The sequence below is a fragment of the Monodelphis domestica genome, chromosome 1 (assembly GCF_027887165.1).
Source record: "Monodelphis domestica isolate mMonDom1 chromosome 1, mMonDom1.pri, whole genome shotgun sequence".
Classification (NCBI taxonomy): domain Eukaryota; kingdom Metazoa; phylum Chordata; class Mammalia; order Didelphimorphia; family Didelphidae; genus Monodelphis; species Monodelphis domestica.
The window spans coordinates 8,904,808-8,924,837 of NC_077227.1; the positions used below are offsets into that span (position 1 = coordinate 8,904,808).

The 20,030-nt window shown below is 46.0% G+C and overlaps 1 protein-coding gene across 1 annotated transcript; it reads left to right on the forward strand.

The window, feature by feature from the left end:
- The first annotated feature begins 4,922 nt into the window (after positions 1–4,922).
- Positions 4,923–10,570, forward strand: TEX36 (testis expressed 36). The gene is made up of 4 exons (XM_056795286.1): positions 4,923–5,765; positions 7,046–7,174; positions 8,599–8,679; positions 9,507–10,570. Exons 1-4 carry the CDS (start codon positions 5,079–5,081, stop codon positions 9,711–9,713), a joined length of 1,104 nt encoding a protein of 367 aa, XP_056651264.1. The 5' UTR covers positions 4,923–5,078; the 3' UTR covers positions 9,714–10,570.
- The last annotated feature ends 9,460 nt before the right edge of the window (positions 10,571–20,030 follow it).

Genomic DNA, 20,030 nt, shown 5'->3' on the forward strand with positions numbered 1-20,030 from the left:
TATGTTACCAAAACTATTATTAGCTTCACTGGTGATTATCTGGGATTTCTACCCTATCCACCATCATGGCATCTGCCAACAGGGATGATGATTGTCTCCATTTTGGCTCTGTTTAGGTGATGGAGAGGATTTCTCCCCTCCCCACCTGAATTAATTATAATCATTGAGCTTAGAATATAATCATGAAGTGTAAAACTGATGTGAAGGAGTTTGCTTACAATCTCACAACAATGTAGTCATACGTGATTAGGTTTGAAATGTGTAAACAAGATTCTTTATTCCCTGACACCTTTTTTAGGTAGAAACTCCTCTGGGATTCAGTCAAAAATGGAACTGGAGTGACAGTTGCACTTGAATTAGTTTACTTATTCAGTGCCAAATTAATCAAACTACCAAATAATTATTTTAGAGAACTCAAAAAAGAATAACAAAGTTCATTTGGAAGAGCAAAAGGCCAAGAATATCAAGGAAACTAATGAAAAAGAAATGGGAAGGATGGGGGCCTCGCAGTACCAGATCTCAAGCTGTACTATGAAGCAGTGGTCATCAAAACAACATGGTACTAGCGAAGAGACAGAAGGGTCGATCAGTGGAGTAGATTAGATACCCAGTATACAGGGGTAAATGACCTTGTATATGGCCCCAGTGACCTAGTATTTGATCAACCCAAAGACCTCAGCTTTTGGAATAAGAACTGACTCTTTAACAAAAATTTCTGGGAAAATTAAAAAATAGAACAGCAGAAACTAGGTATAGACCAATATCTCATGCCCTATACCAAGATAGTAGTAGTAGTAGTAGTAGTAGTAGTCTCTCGGTAACCGAGGATGACTATTGTCTTTGTGTGTTTTTGTGCACAAAGACACCTGTGCATGAAGATTTAAGTGGAAAAGTCGATGCACAGAGACAGTCCCACTCTCTCGGCGTTGGAAGCCTGGGTCCATTGGCACGAAAAGTCGTTACACTTGGAGACTTCCTCAGCTGCATTGGGTGGCCGTGTTGTCTTTTGTGCTCCAACACACCCTGAGCACTCCACAGTGCATTGCTGCGTCGCCCTCTCAGCCGTTGAACCTTCTTATTGGTTTCTTCCGTCTGTTCAGCCGAAGCAGTCTTCACATGCTGGGTGAGCAAAGCCCTAGTTCACCAGGGGTCCACGATAACCCGATGGCTACCCTCACAAGGTTTAGTTGCCTTACCAAGATAAGGTCAAAATAAAGACATGATTTAGATATAAAGAGCAATACTACAAGTAAATTAGAGGAACACAGAATAGTTTACCTGGCAGATTTTCAGAGAAGGGAAGAATTCATTCATTCATTCATTCATTCATTCATTCATTCATTCATTCATTTGTTGGTTGGTTGGTTAGTTTATTTATATATATATATACATATACATATATATGTATATATATATATATATATATATATATATATATATATAAACCCTGTGTATTGGTTCCAAGGCAGAAGAGTGGTGAGGGCTAGGCAAGTGACTTGCCCAGGGTCACACAGCTGTGAAGGGTATGAGGTCAGATTTGAACCCAGGACCTCCCTTCTCTAGGCCTGGCTCTCAATCCACTGAGTGCTCAGCTGCCCCCAGAAGGAAAGAATTTATGCCCAAACAAGAGACAGAGAGTATTATAACATGTAAAATGAATATTTTTGATTATATTAAATTAAAAAGCTTTTATACAAACAAAACTGATGTAACCAAGATTAGAAGAGAAATGACAAACTCAGAAAAAACTTTTATAACTGTCTCTGATAAAGGTCTAACTTGATAAAGTCAAACTTGATAAGGTCAAATTGATAGAGAACTAGGTAAGGTTTATAAGAATACAAGCCATTCCCCAATTGACAAATGGCCAAAGGCTATGAATAAGCAATTTTCAGATGAAGAAATCAAAGCCATCAATAACCACACTAAAAAATGTTCTAAATTACTCTTGGGTAGAGAAAGACAAATTAAAACAACACTGAGGTACCACCTCATGCTTATCAGATGGGCCAATATGGAGGTTTAAAAAAGTGACAAATGTTGGAGTGGATGTGATAAGATTGGGACACTAATGCACTGTTGGTGGAGTTGTGAACTGATTCAACTGTTCTGGAGGGCAATTTATAACTATGCCCAAAGGGCTATAAAACTGTACATATCCTTTGATCTTGTAATACTACTACTGGGAATGTATCCTAAAGAGATGATAAAAAAGGGGGGAAATTTGTACAAAAATATTTCTAGCAGCTCTTTTTATGGTGGCAAAGAATTGGAAATTGAGGGCATGTCCATTATTTGGGGAATGGCTAAACAAACTGTGGTATATGATGATGATGACGATGGGAAACTATTGGGCTATAAGAAATAGTGAGCACAATGATTCCAGAAAAAAGCTGGAAAGATCTGCAGCAACTGATGCAGAGTGAACTAAGCAGAACCAGGAGAACATTGCCCACAGTAACAGCAATATTGTACCATTATTATCTGTGAAAACTTGGCTCCTCTCATCAATGTGATGTTCCTGGACAATCCTGAAAGCCTTATGATGGGGAGTGCTATCCACTTCCAGAGAAGGAACCGTTAGAGCCATCTTTCACATCAGTATATTTTGTGGGGTTTTTTGGAGGGGGAGTTGATTATGTATGAGTGTGCTCTTACAACAGCAACCAATATGGAAGTCTGTTTTGTATGACAATAAAAACAAGACTTAAAATTTTTTAAATGGAGTTGGAGTGATTGGCTGTGATAGTGTGTGGGGAAAACCTCTAGGGGCTTTAAATAGGTGTAGAAATGACAACAATTTACTAGTCCAGCGAGGAAGCGTTCTAGGTTCAGGAGATGGCGCCCAAAGTGGAGAGAATTGTTCTGGAGGGGCAATGGAGGAAGAAATCAGTTTCTCAACTTTTCCTTCTCTTGACCATATCAACAGAGAGTAGGAAGTTTGTACCTCACATTCCTGTTTCTGTGTGTACTTGTGAGAGAGCACAGCCCAGGGTTTGGGGGGGCAGGCTGAGCTGGGGTGAAGAGAGGAGAATGATTGGTACCAACTGTTCTTACTTTACGATCAGCAAATAAATATCTTTGCTAAAAGTTAATTAAGTCTACTGGGTGATTGTTAATGGGAAGCACATAGGTGGTAGGATCTTAGGAGCTCGAGTATTAGAGTATAGCCCCACAGGATAACTGGGTTTGACATCCTACCTCTAAGCTTTTTTCCTCATCTGTGAAATGGGGAGAATGTTTCCTCTAAAGCCTGCCCTACAAGGTTCAAGGCTAAAATGAATGTAATGCAGCGCGCCCCCTCAAAAGCACTTTTCAAACATCATTTTCAACTGTGGCATCCAAGCCTATGTAGAGGGAGAGGCTTCTACCTCCTCCTCTGTCACTGGGTCTAATCTCGGGCAAACACCTAGACAGATTTGGAAGGGAAGAAATGAGGTGGTTCTCTTCAGATGGCTTTAATATTCTCAGTGCCGCAGGAAATGAGGTCATCTACTGAGAGGAAGGCATGGTGAGGCACTGATGGGTGCTTGAAGAGAAAAGAGGATGAGAGAGAATCAGAAATGAGTAAAAGGACTTTGGTACAGCTGTGAGAGTACCATCGAGCCATTGAACAGGAGTTTTGAATAGACCTGGTCAGCCATGGTTTTATGGCTTCCTCTAGGAGCATTCAAGGGCTGAGAGGGAGAGAAGGTGGATGATGAGTGTAATCCCAAAGTGTGGCTTAGCAGAGCATGGACACTGGAGCAAGGCATTCAAGGATAAAGAGCAGAATCTTGATGAACTGGTTGATCATAGGGTCAAGTTTGAAAAGGGAGCCGTGAGATCAGAATGGGGATGGGTGGCCAAAAACAAAATAGGGAAGACCTAAAGGAGGCAGGAGGATGAGACTTTAAGAGAAGACCAAAAGGAGGCAGGAGGATGAGACTTTAAGAGAAGACCAAAAGGAGGCAGGAGGATGAGACTTTAAGAGAAGACCAAAAGGAGACAGGAGGATGAGACTTTAAGAATGTGGCATGGAGAGAGCTAGAAGGACAGGAGGTGGTACTCAGAATGGGAATTTCAGAGATCTTCTGGGTGGAATGATTTGGGGTGATGACAAGTTGGAAGATGGGTCATGAGGTAGAGGAGTGGAGTTAGAGGCCATGAAATTCAGGAGGCTGAGGAACTGGGAGACCAGGACATTCAAAGGCACATTGACACCCAAATCTCGACATTCCCAAGTATAAAGACAGGGAGTGAGGTAGAGAGGAAGCCTGACAGCCAGGTACTGACTGGAGGCCAGGAGATGATTACAAAAGTATTGGAAGCACTCTGGTAGACCAGGAAGGACATTGGAATTATAGTCAGGGGACCTGGGTTGGAATCCAAGCTCTACCACGGATTACCTGTGTGACCTTGGACAAGTCACTAAGCCTTGGTTCCCTCATGTATAGAAAAGGAGGAAGGGTGGGAATGGATGGACATCTAAGGTCCCTTGGAGCTTTAACTCCTAAATCCCATCATCCTGCCTAAGTTATGGAGCATATGGAGTAAATTTTGAGGTATGGGTATATGGGGTGAGGGGCAAAGGAGGGAACCTTTGTGCAGGGGATGTGAGAGGGGACCCCACTGACAGGGAGGCAGGGGATGAGGTGAAGCCCAATTCTGACTGGAAGATGGAGGCTATGTCAGAGGGAGAGATGGAGCCAGAAGGAAAGCCTGTTGGTGCCAGAGGAGGGCTCAGTGGAGATGGGGGGCCAGAGGCTTAGGGAGGAGCAGGGCTGAGCAGGATCCCAGGGAAAGGAGGGAGCAGGCGATGGAGGCTAACGCTTTGATGGGCATGTTTATTTTAGCTGGGCCGTTGCTTGGTTTCTGCCTAGTCCTGCCCATGCCAACAGAGTTTGGCTCTTCCCCACTCACCTAGGCAGCACTAGTTTACATTCAAACTCAAGCACACCTCTCTGCTGTGCTCCTCTCCTTCTGTGACAGCCCCAGCGTTCTACCTTCCGCAGAGGCCCAGGAATCTAAACCAGTACCCAGGGCGGAACAAGATATGTAGGGCAGACGAGAAGAGACTCCCTAGACTGTCAACCTTCATGGAGCTGCCTGAGCCAGCCAAGCCAACCAGTCCAGCCAAAAGCCCTCCAAACTCATCGGGCAGCCGGGCCGCAATGGCCACTCCAGCAGCCCCAGCAGCCCTAGCTGCCCCAGCTGTCCCATCTCCCTCAGCCTCTCCAGCAGTCCCAGTTGCCCCAGCTGTCCCATCTCCCTCAGCCTCTCCAGCAGCCCCAGCTGCCCCTCCAGCAGCCCCAGCAGCCCCAGCAGTCCCAGCTGCCCCAGCTGCCCCAGCTGCCCCAGCTGTCCCAGCTGTCCCATCTCCCTCAGCCTCTCCAGCAGCCCCAGCAGCCCCAGCAGCCCCAGCAGCTCCAGCTGCCCCAGCTGCCCCAGCTGCCCCAGCTGCCCCATGTCCCTCAACCTCTCCAGCTGCCCCAGTAGCCCCAGCTGCCCCAGCTGCCCCATCTCCCTCAGCCTCTCCAGCAGCTCCAGCTGCCCCAGCAGCCCCTCCAGCAGCTCCAGCAGCCCCAGCTGCCCCATCTCCCTCAGCCTCTCCAGCAGCCCCAGCAGCCCCAGCTGCCCCATCTCCCTCAGCCTCTCCAGCTGCCCCAGCTGCCCCAGCTGCCCCATCTCTTCCAGCCTCCTCATCTCCCCATTCCTCATCTTTCCCATATGCAGAAGAAGTATCCAAGATGGTGGCCTCCCGGGAAAAGAGAGCGGGGATCTGGGTAAGAGATGGGGCCCCGTTTTCTCCCAGGGGTGCTGAAAGTGGGGTCCAGAGCCCAATCTCACCCACTGCCAGAAACATTCCTGAAGGGTCTGCTATGGGACTGGGCCCATCCACTGTGAGCCCCTCATTCCTACCCTCGGTCAGACCCTCTGAAGTGCACCCCGAGAGGGGCCAGGGAGCTCGCACGGGTTCCAGCAAGGTCATAGGCTCTCCCTGTCCTCCTCTCATTTTCCCATCGAGGCCAATCTTTGGTATTTCAGTCATTCAGTGATTGAATGACTGCAGCAGAAATGGCAGCGCCACCGCGTTAAGAAGCCATATTTCACGGCTATCATAGCGAACAGAAGGGTTTATTTCACAGCTATCATGTTATAGCCATTAAATATATTTTTGAAAGAGAAATGAAAACGCCAGTGGTTTTTTTTAACAGCAATTTAATCCGTAGAATCCCAGAATACAAATGAACCGAAGTGGGGTTCCGTACGGAGCTGGCAGGGTTGTCGTTGCCACTGCTGCGTTGGTAGAAGAATGTAGGCACCCACAGCAGGCCTCTGTGTGTCTGGCAGTGGTGCCTATACTGCTCAGCAGTGTGGAGGTGGGAAATGGGCAGAGCCTGAGGCAGGAAAGAAAGAGCCAAGCCTGGGATGGGGCAGGAGGGGGATGATGGAGGCTCCTGTTCCAGGGCTGGCTGCTGAGACCCATCATGGGCAAAATCCCTTCCCATTCCTGGCCTCAGTTTCCTCCCTGATAAAATGAAGAAGTCAGACCCAATTGTGAGCCCCTAGATGGCAAAGATCCTGGAAGGGTCAGCTGTTTCCTTCTCCAGCTCATTTTGCAGATTGATAAACTGAGGCAAGTGGGGTTCAGTGACTTGTCCAGGGTCACACAGCTAGGAAGTGTCTGAGGCCAGGTTTGAACTTAGGAAGAGTCTTCCCAACTCCAGCTCCCAAGTTCTAGCCATTGCACCCAACTGCTCTATTAAGTGCCTACTGTGTGTGAACAGTGGCGATACAGAAGCAAAAAGGAAACATTCCCTGCCCTCGGGCAGCCTACATTCTCCCAGGTGCTGGGGGGGCATCCAAAAGAATAGGAATGGATGGGCTCCCAAGGACCATGGAGGCAGCTATGCCGGGCACAGTCCACGGAGCCCTTAAAACTTCAGCGGGCAGCGGGTTGCCAGGCCAGGCCAATGAGGTCCCAAATCCCTCTTGGTCACTCCCTGGAGAAAGCCCCGATGCTGCCTTCGTCCAGGCTCATCCAGACCTGCATGTTTTCCAGTTTCCTCACCCCGACGGGATGGAAAAATTCCCCGAGTCCACCACCACCAGCATGCTGAGACAGCCTTTCCTCCCAGAATGTCAGTGTAAGTTGAAGCAACTGCCCTCCTTCTACCAGCTCCGCCAGAAGGTGAGTGGCCCCTCCCTGCCTCCTACTCTTGACCCACTGCTTCATCTACCTCTGGGAAACCGGAATAGACCTCCAGCCTCGCCTTTCTGGGAGACCAAAGGAGCTCCCCCATGGAAACCACAGTCTAGGGCTGAGGGGGACCTCTGGCCACCTACTCCCGCCCCTCCATTCCACAGATGAGGAAACTGAGGTCCAGGAGGGGCAGTGATTTGCCTAGTCACCCAGAGGTGGCATTAGAGCTCATTATATGCTTTGTGCATTGCCCACCGCGCTCAGAAGAAATTGCCTCCCAGAGAGCTATTTGAGGGAAGACTTTCCCAGTGTCTATACAAATGAAAAAGCATTGAGTTTGAAAGTCCTGTGCCCAATGCATGCCAACTCTTGCCTTCTCCCACTGGCTCTTTTCCTTTGTGATAACTCCCATTGGCTCATTAGCCTTCCTTTTAGGTCATTAGACTGGTGCCGCCACCTGAATTCTTACACATCTCTCTCTCTCTCTCTCTCTCTCTCTCTCTCTCTCTCTCTCTCTCTCTCTCTCTCTCTCTCTCTCTCTCTCTCTCTCTCTCCCCCTCTCTCTCTCTCCCCTTCTCTCTCTGTCTGTCTGTCTCTCTCTCTCCCTCTCTGTCACTCTCTCTCTCTCCCTCTCTGTCTCTCCCTCTCTGTCTCTGTCTCTGTCTCTGTCTCTGTCTCTGTCTCTCTCTCTCTCTCTCTCTCTCTCTCTCTCTCTCTCTCTCTCTCTCTCTCTCCCTCCCTCCCTCCCTCCCTCTTTTCCTCTCTCCGTCACTCCCTTCCTCCTACTCTTTCCCTCCCTCTCTTCCTCTCTCTCTCCCTCCAATCCTCCCACTCTCTCTCCCTCCCTCTTTTCCTCTCTCTCCCTCTCTTTTTTCCTCTCTCCCTCCCTCTCTTCCTCTCTCTCTCCCTCTCCCTCTTTTCCTCTCTCTCCCTCCCTTCCTCCTACTCTTTCCCTTCCTCTCTTCCTCTTTCTCTCACTCTTCCTCCATCCCTTTTTCTCCCTCTCTTCTTCTCTCTCTCCCTCCCTCCCACTCTTTCCCCCTCCCTCCATTTCTCTCTCACTCCCTTCCTCCCACTCTCTCCCTCCCTTTTTCCTCTCTCCCTCCCTTCCTCCCACTCTCTCCCTCCCTCTCTTCCTCTCTCACTCTCCCTCCATCCCTCCTCCCTCTCTTCCTCTCTCTCCCTCCCTCCTTCCCACGCTTTCTCCCTCCCACCATTTCTTTCTCTCTCTCCCTCTCTTCCTCCCACTCTCTCCCCCTCCCTCTCTTGCTCTCTCTCTCTCTTCCTCTCTCTCTCTCTCTCTCTCTCTCTCTCTCTCTCTCTCTCTCTCTCTCTCTCTCTCTCCCTTTGTCTGTCTGTCTGTCTGTCTGTCTCTGTCTCCCTCTGGCTCGGACTCTTTTCTTCTTTCCCAGCAATTCAACAAATGCAACTTCCCATTTTCCATACATGATAACAAGCATGTCTTGAAAGACCAAGGCCAAGGTCTGGACGATGTGAGTATTCATTTGCATTCCTGGGGAAACAGCACTCTTCTGCCTTAGAACCTACCTGAAAAGTGAAACAGATCTCGAGTGGAAGGAAATAGCTCTGAAAATGAGGGGGGGTCTTTGGTACTCCTTGTCACCTTGCTAAACCTATTGGCTTTGGGGCTGTCCCTTGCAGCTCTCTCATCCTACAGATTTGTGAGATGTTTTGCCGATGTTCTAGCAAAAGGTAGACATTGGGACATTGGCTCAATGGTCCACTTCCTGGGCATGCCCACTGCCTCTTTTTCTTGCTTCCTACATCACCAGGCTAAGGTGGTCTCTGCTTGATCATGGCCGATTGGATCTGCCTAAAGGATCCTTGTTAACCCAGGCAGAACACCCCCACAGGACAGAGAGATGTTCTCTGTTTGGCTTTTCCTGCTTGCTTGCTTTTCTTGGGAGATTCCTGGCAGTCCCTGAAATTCGCCCTTTGGCTGATAAGTAATATAATTAGCATCATAGCTTTTGGGCATAAGACTTGGGTTCAAATGACTCTGATACTTCTTACCTGTGAGACTTTGGGCCTGGGGCTAAGCTCTCTGCCTCAGTTTCCTTTTCTGTAAAATGGAAGGATGGTACTAGACAATCTCCAAGAGCCCATCTGGCTGTAAATTCTACTATCCTCTCTATAGGCAGCCACAAGTGGGATGGAAAAGCCCTGAGACAAGATGTCACGTGCCAGCGGGAGGCTGGAAACCAAATCAAACAAGTTTCAGTGGAGGCAGCTTGAGCAGAATTGAAGCTGCTGTGATCTTGACCCTGTTTTCTGCCTGCTTCTCTCTCTTCTCCCCCAGAACCTTGGGCGTAAGAGGACGACGCAGGCTCATATGCACTTCAGTAACACCAATTTCAATAGCTGGGCATGTGACTACGTACCCAGCCCCAGCGACTGCATAAGCACTTACACAGAGTCGTACGTGGCCAAGCCCACCCCACCAGCCTCGTGCTTTGGGCACTACCCAAGACATCACTCTGAACGGTGGAAGACTTATTCGACTTAAGGACGGACGCACCGCATGGAGACAACTTGAAGGAAAGGATGCTGTGAAGCCTTGCGGATTCCCCTTCAAAGCGCCAACCTCGGGAGGTTTTCTTGCCCTTTTATGTAAGGAAGGGGACAATAAAAGAGGATCCTTTGAATTTAGCACGTTTGCAAACAAGTAGGACTAGAAGGTGACCCCTCAGGAGCCTCAGTTTCCCAGTAATCATTTTGATGTAAGTTTCTTTAAATATAGAAATGTTCTTAGAGGGATTCTCCTAGGCAACAGGAGCCCCTGCCCCATTCAGTACATTAAAGCCGTCTTCCACTGTGGATTTTAAAAACGATGTCGAGGAAAATCGAGGAACTCCCCAATGATGTATTTCTGCATTGTAACCCCCAAATGGTTAGTACATGAGTAAGAGGGGCTCATTCATAGAAATAAACTCATTGGGAAAACTCATCGATGCATTTTGCACGATGAGCAATGCAAGAAGTACGAGGTTTGTCAGGTTTTCTGGACCTGCTGACAGCTGGGCTCTTGGGCCAGAATGGTCTCCAGAAGGAGGAGGAATGGCTTGGAAGGTTTCAGGGACGGAGTATCTGTCACTGGCCTTGGGACGCAGGGCTGGCCCTGCTGGGAATAAAGCCTAAGGTAAGCCTTCTGTTTTGTCAGCTGTGGAGTCTGCTGTCCCCTCAGATCTGGAGGGGAACCTGAATTCTGGGATCTTTTGGTTTGCGCCTCAGTGTACGTACGAGCAACATGGAAGCCCTCGAAGGGAGAATTTTTCTTTAGAAAGGCACTATTTCACACGGCTTGTCGGCATGTATTGTACAGTGGAATTCTTAGTTCAATAAAGAAAAGCTTGCTTATCAAAATGGACTCCCATATGGTGAAAGTTACCAGCCTTAAAGATCCAGAGCCCCCTCGTCTCTACAAGAAGATCACAAGCATTCAAACTCGCGCCTGCTTGGGAGGACACATGGGTTTCCCACTCTTGACAGAGAGTGAGGCCAAGTCTCTCCTCAGCCCTGGAGGAAAGGGAAAATGGGAACAAAGGAAAAGGAGGAGGCAGGAGGAGGAGTTCTGAGAAAGGCAGGGGAATGGGAGCAGTGGCCAAAAGGGACCTTCTCTGGAGACAGCAGCAGGGAGGAGAGGAGAGCCCTGGAACATGGTACCGTCCAGAGGCTATGCCTTTGTCTCCAGGCAGCAGGGGATAAGATGCTCAAGGGCAAAGGCTATGCTCCAGAAGCCCCCAAGGCAGCTTGGCACGACCCTGCCAAGTGGGACCCTCACTTGTGATTATCCTTGTTGAACAGAGAACCAGCTGGGGTTCAGCCCTTTTCGGGGATGACTCTCGTGTCCTTGTTTTTCACATCCAAGTTGGAAGTGAGCTGGTACAAGGGGGAGACCAAACCAGAGAGAGCCTGAATGAGTTGTTCTGGCCAAGACTGCTGGAGGCATGTGTGTCAGAGAGCCACTAGCATTCCTTAAGTGTCAGAGAGGGGTGTAATCAGCCAGCCCAAGTTCCTTAGCTAATCCCAAAGGATTAATTCTGCCCCCACATGTCCCATGATGAAATAATAGGGAGGAACTGAGAACTCAACCACCTCTTTATGAAGATGTCCAATGATCAGGACTGCCTTGCCTTTGCCAGGGGAGGTTCAAATGATGGACTGTCAAACCAATCAGAAGGAAGACACACCTAGACTTAAAATGCCCTGTCAGCCCCACTCCAAATCTCTTGGCACAAATAGAACAGGATCAGAGACCCCTTTACTAATAGGTTTGGTGTCTTAGTAATAAAGGATTTCTTGCTCAGAGGTTGCCTCAGTTTACCTATTTGTTAAATTCTACACACAATATGGATAATTCAAGCTTTGCCTGACACCACTTCCCAGCCTTCTCTCCTTTCTTTTTGAAGGGCTAGAAGGTGGAGTGTGGAACTCTTTCCAATGCCTTTCTTTACAGAGGGAAGAAACCAGACATTTTGGGTCACTCCCTTTTGTATCTGCTGCTTTGCCTGGTTTCACCTCCACGGAACAAGATACTTCCTGGCCTCTCCATCCATCCCACTTTCTGGTTTCCTTGAGAATGTCATCTTCCCTTTAGATTGCAAGTTCCCTGTGGGCAGAGACTTTCTTTTTATTAATTGTAGCTTTAGCACATGGCACTTAATGATCATTGGATTGGATTATTGAATAGGATGTGCTATTATTCTGTTACTTAATTATTCTATTTTATTCTTAATGGAGGAGTAGGATGATCTCAACCTACCTCACACCTTTGAAAAAATGATTTGTGGGTAGAAAATGGAGAAAGTCAGAGAAGGAAGAACTGAGATAGGTCATGAGGAGATGATCCATGGATGGCTTAAGAGGTACTGTCTGGATCTCATGAGAGATTAGGACAGGCATAATAGGTATTTAAAAAATATGTGTCCATTGATTTTGGAATTGAATTGAATGTAGAATGGAAATCAATGACTTGGGAAAGGCATGGAAATCATCTGAGTTCATTCATTCTTCATTCAACAGATTGTCTCCTGCTACCATGGACTGAATAGTGGAGGAAATACAATGTTCAGATAAAACTGTCCCTCATGGTTCTTGTGGTTTAGTAAGTGGAGAATACATAAACACAGATAACTATAATCCACAGCAGCACATGAGAAATATATCCCACAAGGCAAAAAATGTGCTCTCAAGACTGGAGGGCTAATTTGAACAGAAATGGAAAAATATTAAAAGGGAATGATCTTGATAGAAGGATGTCAGCAGCTCGGCTTGGATCATCTCGGGAGGGTACAAGATCCTTTCCATGGAGACCTGTACCTCCTCCCAGTGGCCCATTAGAGAAAATCCTTTCATAGTTTGCATCATAACTCATAGAAATTATTTGCTTTCATCACTTTTAGTTTATGTTAGTTTATTGTTTGAATAAATGAAGAAGTAAGTTGGCAGAAAAAAGAATCTAGGAAAACTTTTCAAGTCATTTCGGTGTAAATGTTTTTGGATTTGATCTATGCTAATTAATTGGACTTTATGTACATGACATTCTGGAGAGCCTCAAATATTCAAGGGACCCCAGACAATTTTAATGAGTTTGCTTATATTATTCCAAGCAACTTCAGTTCATCTTTTTAATACCTCTATTCTCCTTGGAATGCTTCCTGCCTGCCAGCCTTGGGAGACCATGAACTCACATGGATCAGAATGGTGTGAGACCCAAAGGGTAATGGCAAATGTCAGACTGGACTCTAGTTTATGGATTATCACCAACAATGACATGTTCATGAAATTTGACATTGGTCAAACTGACTAGCTGGTTGTTTTCCCTCTTGACTCTCCACTCCCGTCCAAGTGGTTCCCTTTGATGAAGTGATGCCCTCTACTGATCTCCACCAAAGCACAGCTCTGAAGACATTTCTTCTGATCACATCTATTCTTGCTCACTCCATCTTGAAATTATTGGGGGTAGGCTTTGTATTTACAAGTGTTATCTCTTTATAGTAATGTTCATGGGATCATAGACTTAGAGCTGGAAGAGACCTTAGAAGTTATCTAGTCCAACTTTCTCATTTTACAGATAAGGAAACTGAGCCCCAGAGAGGGTTAAGTGACTTATTTGAGGTCTCATAGGAAGTAAGAGGTAAAATTGATATTTGAACTTAGGTTCTACTACAAATTCAGGACTACAAATCCAGAATTTCCCCCCACTGAACCATGTGACTCTAAGTTCTTTGAAGGCAATGGCAGCTTTGTTTTCCTTCCCTGGATTCATAGCACCTAGCAAAGTGCCTGCCGTAAGATAAGCACTTACTAAATGTTTGTTGAATTGGATTAATAATACAACTGGAAAAACTGAGGGATGGGCAGCTGGGTGGACACTGGATAGAGGATCAGGTGTAGAGTTGGGAGGATTTGCATTCAAATCTGGTCTCTGATACTTCCTAGCTATGTGACTTTGGGCAAGTCATTTAACTCCATTTGCCTAGCCCTTGTCCTTCTGTCTTAGATTTGCTACTAAGTAAGGGTTAAAAAAAGAAAAGAAAAGTTAATGGGTCAATCATGTAGAAAGAGGAACAGATGGACAGCCTAGTGTTTTATTACTGTCCATGAAATAGTAACAGCTCCCTTTCCCCCACCCCCACCCCTGGGAAAACACACACACACACACACCAGACAGAAGAAAGTCTCCTGGGCATTGGGTGAAAGGACATGGGCAAGAATATACTGGGAGAAGAAGGCATGGAGCAGCTGTGATGCCTCCGTCACTGAGATCCCTGATCCAATGGAATTATGGAAGCTTTCTTCCTAGAACAGAATTAGAAAGTAGAAATTAGTGACTATCCAACATGGCCACATCTACAGCTAAGACAATTTCTATTTGCATGGATGACTTGAAGCTGCTTTCGATGCTGGTTAAAGTGACGTCCGATGGCTCCTTGTTAAATCACCTCTTCTTATACTCAAAGGTCATGCTTTCTTCAGTTTTGATTGTTCTGATTTCGTTTAAAGGTCATGTTGTACTCACTCTTTGCTTTTTAAGTAAATCTTGCCCAAAGCCTTTAACCAGAAGGCATCCCAACCTGAGGCTGGACATCTGGGAAGAAAGCAGTGTTACAGACATTCAGAGGTTTGGCTACCAGGCAACATGGCAGAAATGACTGGAAACACCTTTGCCAGTTTCTGTTTGTCATTGTTCATTGGATGAGGGTCTGGATCTCCAGAGACCCTGCCCAGATCACCTGCCCCCCATTCTAGTGGAGTTAATCCTCTCAGATCTGAATCTCTCCCTGATTGGATGTTAGAGGGTACAGAAATCCCAACTAGAGCTTCCCATGCCATCATCCCATTAGGATATCAGAGGCCAGCAGTTGCCTGGAGACTATTCTCATGTGCTCAGGTATTAATAATCTTTACTACTCTAAAAGCATAACTGAGTCTACAATGCCTTTGCATCCTCTCAGCATGCCTGTGGTTTCCCCAGAAGACCCTGCATCCTTCCAGGTCTTAATGAACTTCCCTTATGCCTGTCTTCCCATGTACACATACTGGACCAGAAGAAGTGGACATGCACCTTGTTCCTCACTGCCATTTCCCTTCCACCCCTCTTTCAAGATCAGCATCCATGTCCTGCCATCTATGAATGGTTTTAGCCCCAATTTTCATCTTCTTCCTTATTTTACTCTTGGATGATCTCAACAGTTCTCTATCCAGGTGGAATCCAGATCAATATATCCATCCCTAGTTTTTCCTCCTGAGCTTTAGTAGTGTATCACCAACTGTCCACTAGATACATCTAACAGGATGCGTCATGGGCATCTTAGATTCAACTTATCTAAAATAAAATCCATCGTGGCCCCTAAATTCAGCCTGACTTGGAGCTTCCTTATTCCTGTAGAGGGCACCACCATCCTTCCAGACACCTAAATTCACAGTTTCAGGGTGAACCTGGGTTCCTTATTCTCACTAACTCCCCCAAATCTAATCAGCTGCTAAATCTTGTGTATCCTGCTCCCATCTTATCTCTTTCGTCTATCCCTTTCTCTCACCTCACCCCACATCACCTCTACTCCTTGCCCAGACTAATGCCCTGCTTCCCAGTATTCTTCCTACAGTGAATCATTTCCATCTCTTCAACTTATGCCCTTTGCACAGATGCCAAATTAAGATTCCTCAAGGTCAGGTCTGGCCAAGGAATCCTCCTTTTCAGATTTTTCCTGCTCTCCTCTCATTGAATTTGCTTTGCATGTACCTTGCAGTTACTTATGAAACAGTGTAGCCCCCTGAAGAAAGTTTATTGGCTCCTCTTTCATCCTAGTATACAATATAATATATTTTTAAAACTCTTTCCTTCTGTATTAGTATCAATACTAAGTATTGGTCCTAAGGCAGGAGAGTGGTAAGGGTTAGACAATGAGGGCTAAGTGACTTGCCCAGGGTCACACAGCTAGGAAGTATCTAGGCCACATTTGAACCCAGGACCTCCTGCCTCTGGGCCAGCCACCTAGCTGCCTCCAAAATATAATATTAACTCTCTTGTTTTGTATTTGAAGGGCTTCCCAATTAGTTTGTTTGTTTTTCTGTCATGATTGAATATTATTCTACACTACTTCACATTACATTCCAGCCAAACTGCCTCAGTAGTTAGTGCCCACATAGCATCCCGTTTCCCAATGCCAGGTCTTGGCACAGACTGTCTTCCCCCTCTGCCTGAAACATCCTTCCTCATCTCTGCCTTTTGGGAACTCCCCAAACCCTCACTGTCCCGTTTAAGGCTCCACTGGTGTGCCACCTCCTTCAAGAGTCCTTTTCTTTCTTTTTTTTTTAGTTCTTTTCTGGTTTCTCAGTTATTAGTGTCTCTCTCCTCCTCACCTTAATCACTTTATATTTATTTTGCTTGTAATCCATTTCTTTCCATTAGAACCCATTGTTTCCTCCAGGTAGAATGAAAGCTCCTTGAAAAAGAAACTGCTTTGTTTGGGCCTCTCTCACCCCTAGCACGGTGCCTGGCCCAGAGCAGCCCCTTCAGAAATGCTTGCCACCCCCAGGCTCCCTGACTGGCTCTGCTGGAGGAGAAGGCGCCACCCATCTCCTCAGCACGCTTTTTTTGTGTGAAGCCCCAAGTACCAGGGAGAGCTCCCCGTGGGAGCGCTCAGTGTGGGGGAGGAAGAAATGGAACAGACAGATGCCCCAAACGCTCCAGCGAGCCCAGGCTCTCCATATGCTCGGAGAAGTTCAAGGGAGCCTTGATGCTGTTATGGTAACGCTAGCAAATGTACCCATTAAGCAAACACCCTCTCTCTCCTCCTCTGAGTCATCACCTTCTCCAAGTGGCCGGAGTTGGGAATGCAGGGGCTGTAGCCTGGTCCCAGACGCTCTCTGGGGCTGGATCTGACCAAGCCCAGGAGACTCTGCTCTGGGGTCCTCTGCTTGGCACCCAGCCACCCGTGCGGGGACTTGGAGCGCCCTGGCTGGCAAGCTCGTTGTGGTCCAATGTCTCCAGCAGAAGATGCGGCATTGCAAGTGTGAAATGTTATGCATTTTCTTTATGTGTACCTATCAAAACAAGCAAAAACAGCTCATTTAGCGCAGAGTGTGTAAGTAAACACATTACAGAGACACCAAAATAATCCCCCAAATATTAAAAAACAAATCAACCCCCTGGCAGAGTGTGACTCACTGGCTAGATGGAACGAACACTAATGGCATTCACTCTCTTGTCTACGGGTCTCCTGATTGGAGACTGATTCTTCATAAGAAAGCCTAAAGGGCAACCAGGAACTCTGGGAGCTAGGTGATCCCTCTGGAGTTCCTGCTCTGAACCCCATTGTTTGGGTAACCTTGGACTTATGAGTTTGTCTTTCTAGACCTCAGTTTCCTCATATGCAAAATGGGATTGAGAAAGCATGCTCTGCTGATTTCAAAAGATTCTTGTAATGGAAAGTACTTTTGTCAACGTTGTCCAAATATATAGACAAGAGAGTTGTCACTGGAATTCCCAGAACTGTTGGCAAATAGATTACATCCTCAAATTGGGCAGGAATCTAGCAATACGTTTAAAGACAAGTCACTCCTTGAGCTCAAATAGACTTCTTTTTTTAAAAAATTAAAACATTTTATTTAATCAATTAATTTATAATATTTTTCCATGGTTACATGATTCATGTTCTTTCTCTCCCCTCCTCACACACCCCTCCCACAGCCAATGAGCAATTCCACTGGGTTTTATATGTCATTGATTAGGACTATTTCCATATTATTAATATTTGCATTAAGGTAATCATTTAGAGCCAGTGTCCCCAATCCTATCCCCATCAACCCATGGGATCAAGCAGTTGTTTTTCTTCTGTGTTTTTGCTCCCACAGTTATTTCTCTGGATGTGGGTAGCATCTTTTTCATAAATCCCTCAGAATTATCCTGGATTATTGCATTGCTGCTAGTAGAAAAATCAGTTACATTCGATTGTGCTACAATGTATCAGTCTCTGTGTATAATGTTCTCCTGGTTCTGCTCCTTTCACTCTGCATCACTTTCTGGAAGTCTTTCCAGTTCACATGGAATCCCTCCAGTTCATTCCATCACCAACATGTACCGCAATGTGTTCAGCCATTCCCCAATCGAAGGGCATCCCTTAATTTTCCATCAAATAGACGTCTTATCTCCAGTGTGCTTGGTCATATCTGGGATATTCTTCCAGAAGGTAATGATGGGATAGGGTATTCTAGGTCAAGCTAGCCTCTTCAGCCAGAAAGAGGAAGACTACCATGAGTTTGAAGGATTCTCTACAGAAGAAAGAGCCCCAAAGGGCAGAACTAGGAACAATAAGTGGAAGTTGGGGGTAAAAAAAGATGTAGATGGATTTCAGGAAAAACTTCCTAATGATGAACACTGTCCAAAGGGAGGAGTAGTAAGATGGCTTTGGAAGGGGCAAGTCTCCCCTTGGTCAGGCATTCTTTACCTTTTCTGTGTCATAAACCCTTGTTACAGTGATTTACTGGTGATATCTATGGACCCTTTCACAGATTCATCTTTTAAAATACATCAAATAGAGCACATAAGATCACAAAGCAAGCCAGCATATTGAAATGTAGTTACTGATTTCATTTAAGGTCATGGACCCCAGACCTCTTCATAGACGGGAGTCTTGAAGCAAAAGTTGGAGGCAGATGACTTGTTGGGGCTGTTTCAGGGTGGAATTTTTGACCAGGTATCAGTTGAACTAAATGCCCTCTGAGGATCCTTCCAGCTATGAGCTTCTGTGAATCTCCCCCATAATATCTTTTTCTTTTTTTGTTTTAAGACCAGCCCCCCAACCCAGGTTCCGGTGTTGGATAGTGGCTGGTGGATAGAAGAATGTGCCAACACAGTAGTCAGCTATGACAGCTAGTGAGCACAGGGTGGGGCCACCAGGGCAAAACTGAAGGGACTGAAGAGACAGGACCAGCTTGAATGGGCCTCTTCCAAGGATTTGAATGGAATGGTCCAGTAGCCCTTTGCTTGCTTCTCTGCTCCAACAAACCGGGACCATCAAAGGCAGGGCATTTAGCCTGGCTAGGGCTGACCTTCTATGAACTGTTGGACATGGAGTGCCATTTCCTCAGGCCAGCAGAGAAGAGGACTGAGTAGCTGGCAGAGGTCAAAGTCCAGAGTTAGGCATCCTTTTTGAATAAGGAAACACACCCAGCAGTGCGTTTCACATTCCTCCATAAGCCATGGAGTTGGATTGGCTTTTTCCATCAATCTGTAAACGAATAAATGCTTGTTAAGCACTGACTGTGTGCCAGACCCTGTGCTAGGTGCTGGGGGCACAAAGACAAAAGGGAAGCAGTTCTTGCCTTCAAGGAGCTTCCATTCGAGTCGGGGGAGGCAATACCTGCCCCTCTAAGCCCACACACAATAAATCCATGCATGCAAGCTAGCTAACTACAAGACAATTTGAGAGGAAGGACATTAGCAGCTGGGGGGATTTGGAAAGGCTCCAAGTAGAGGGTGAAGCTGGAGCTGAATCCTGAAGGAAAAGGGATTCTGTGAGGTTAAGATGAGGAGGAAGGGGAGGACAGAAGGCGAGTTATGCCTCTCTCTTACCTTATATATTTAACATTCCACATTGATTGTGAAAAGCAAAGGGGTCAAATTCAAATAGAAATAGGGCCACTAAGCCACATATGAGGACTAATGCTGGTGCATAAGGACTTAGAGAACCAGGTTTATAAATAATATAGAGAAAGAATAAAATATAGACATATATTTATAATATATAATATAGAAATGTGTATAAAATTTTAAATGGATATATAACTACATAAATAGAAACATATACATAATCTATATCTCAGCACATTCAAATCAGGTAAGAACTCCATTTTATTTTATTTTTTTTAATTTTAGGTCATTTTAGTAAATGTTCCACTCAGATATCACAATTTACATTGTATAAGAATAGTTTTTTCAGAGAATTACATTATATATCTTTGGTTTGTAAGGCATAATGAATACTAAAACATGGAAAAACAATTTAAATAATTTACATTTGAATTAAATATATAACATACAATCTGATCCCTTTATCGAATGTATAAGAATGGAAAAGCACATCTAGGCAGCTGTTGATATAAGGCCACTTACTCATGGACAGGTCTGAACGCTAGGCTGACTTCTTCTTCGGAAGTCCATTTTAATCCAGTTTGGGGGCACTCGGCAGGGTTATGGGGGCCTGTGGGCCTTGCGCCATAGACTGGACACCTCTCCTCTATGGGGTAGGGACAGGTTCCCACAGGGTTGGGGAGATTTCAGTACTGTTGGGAGAGGTAGTATGGAAATAGTGCAGGT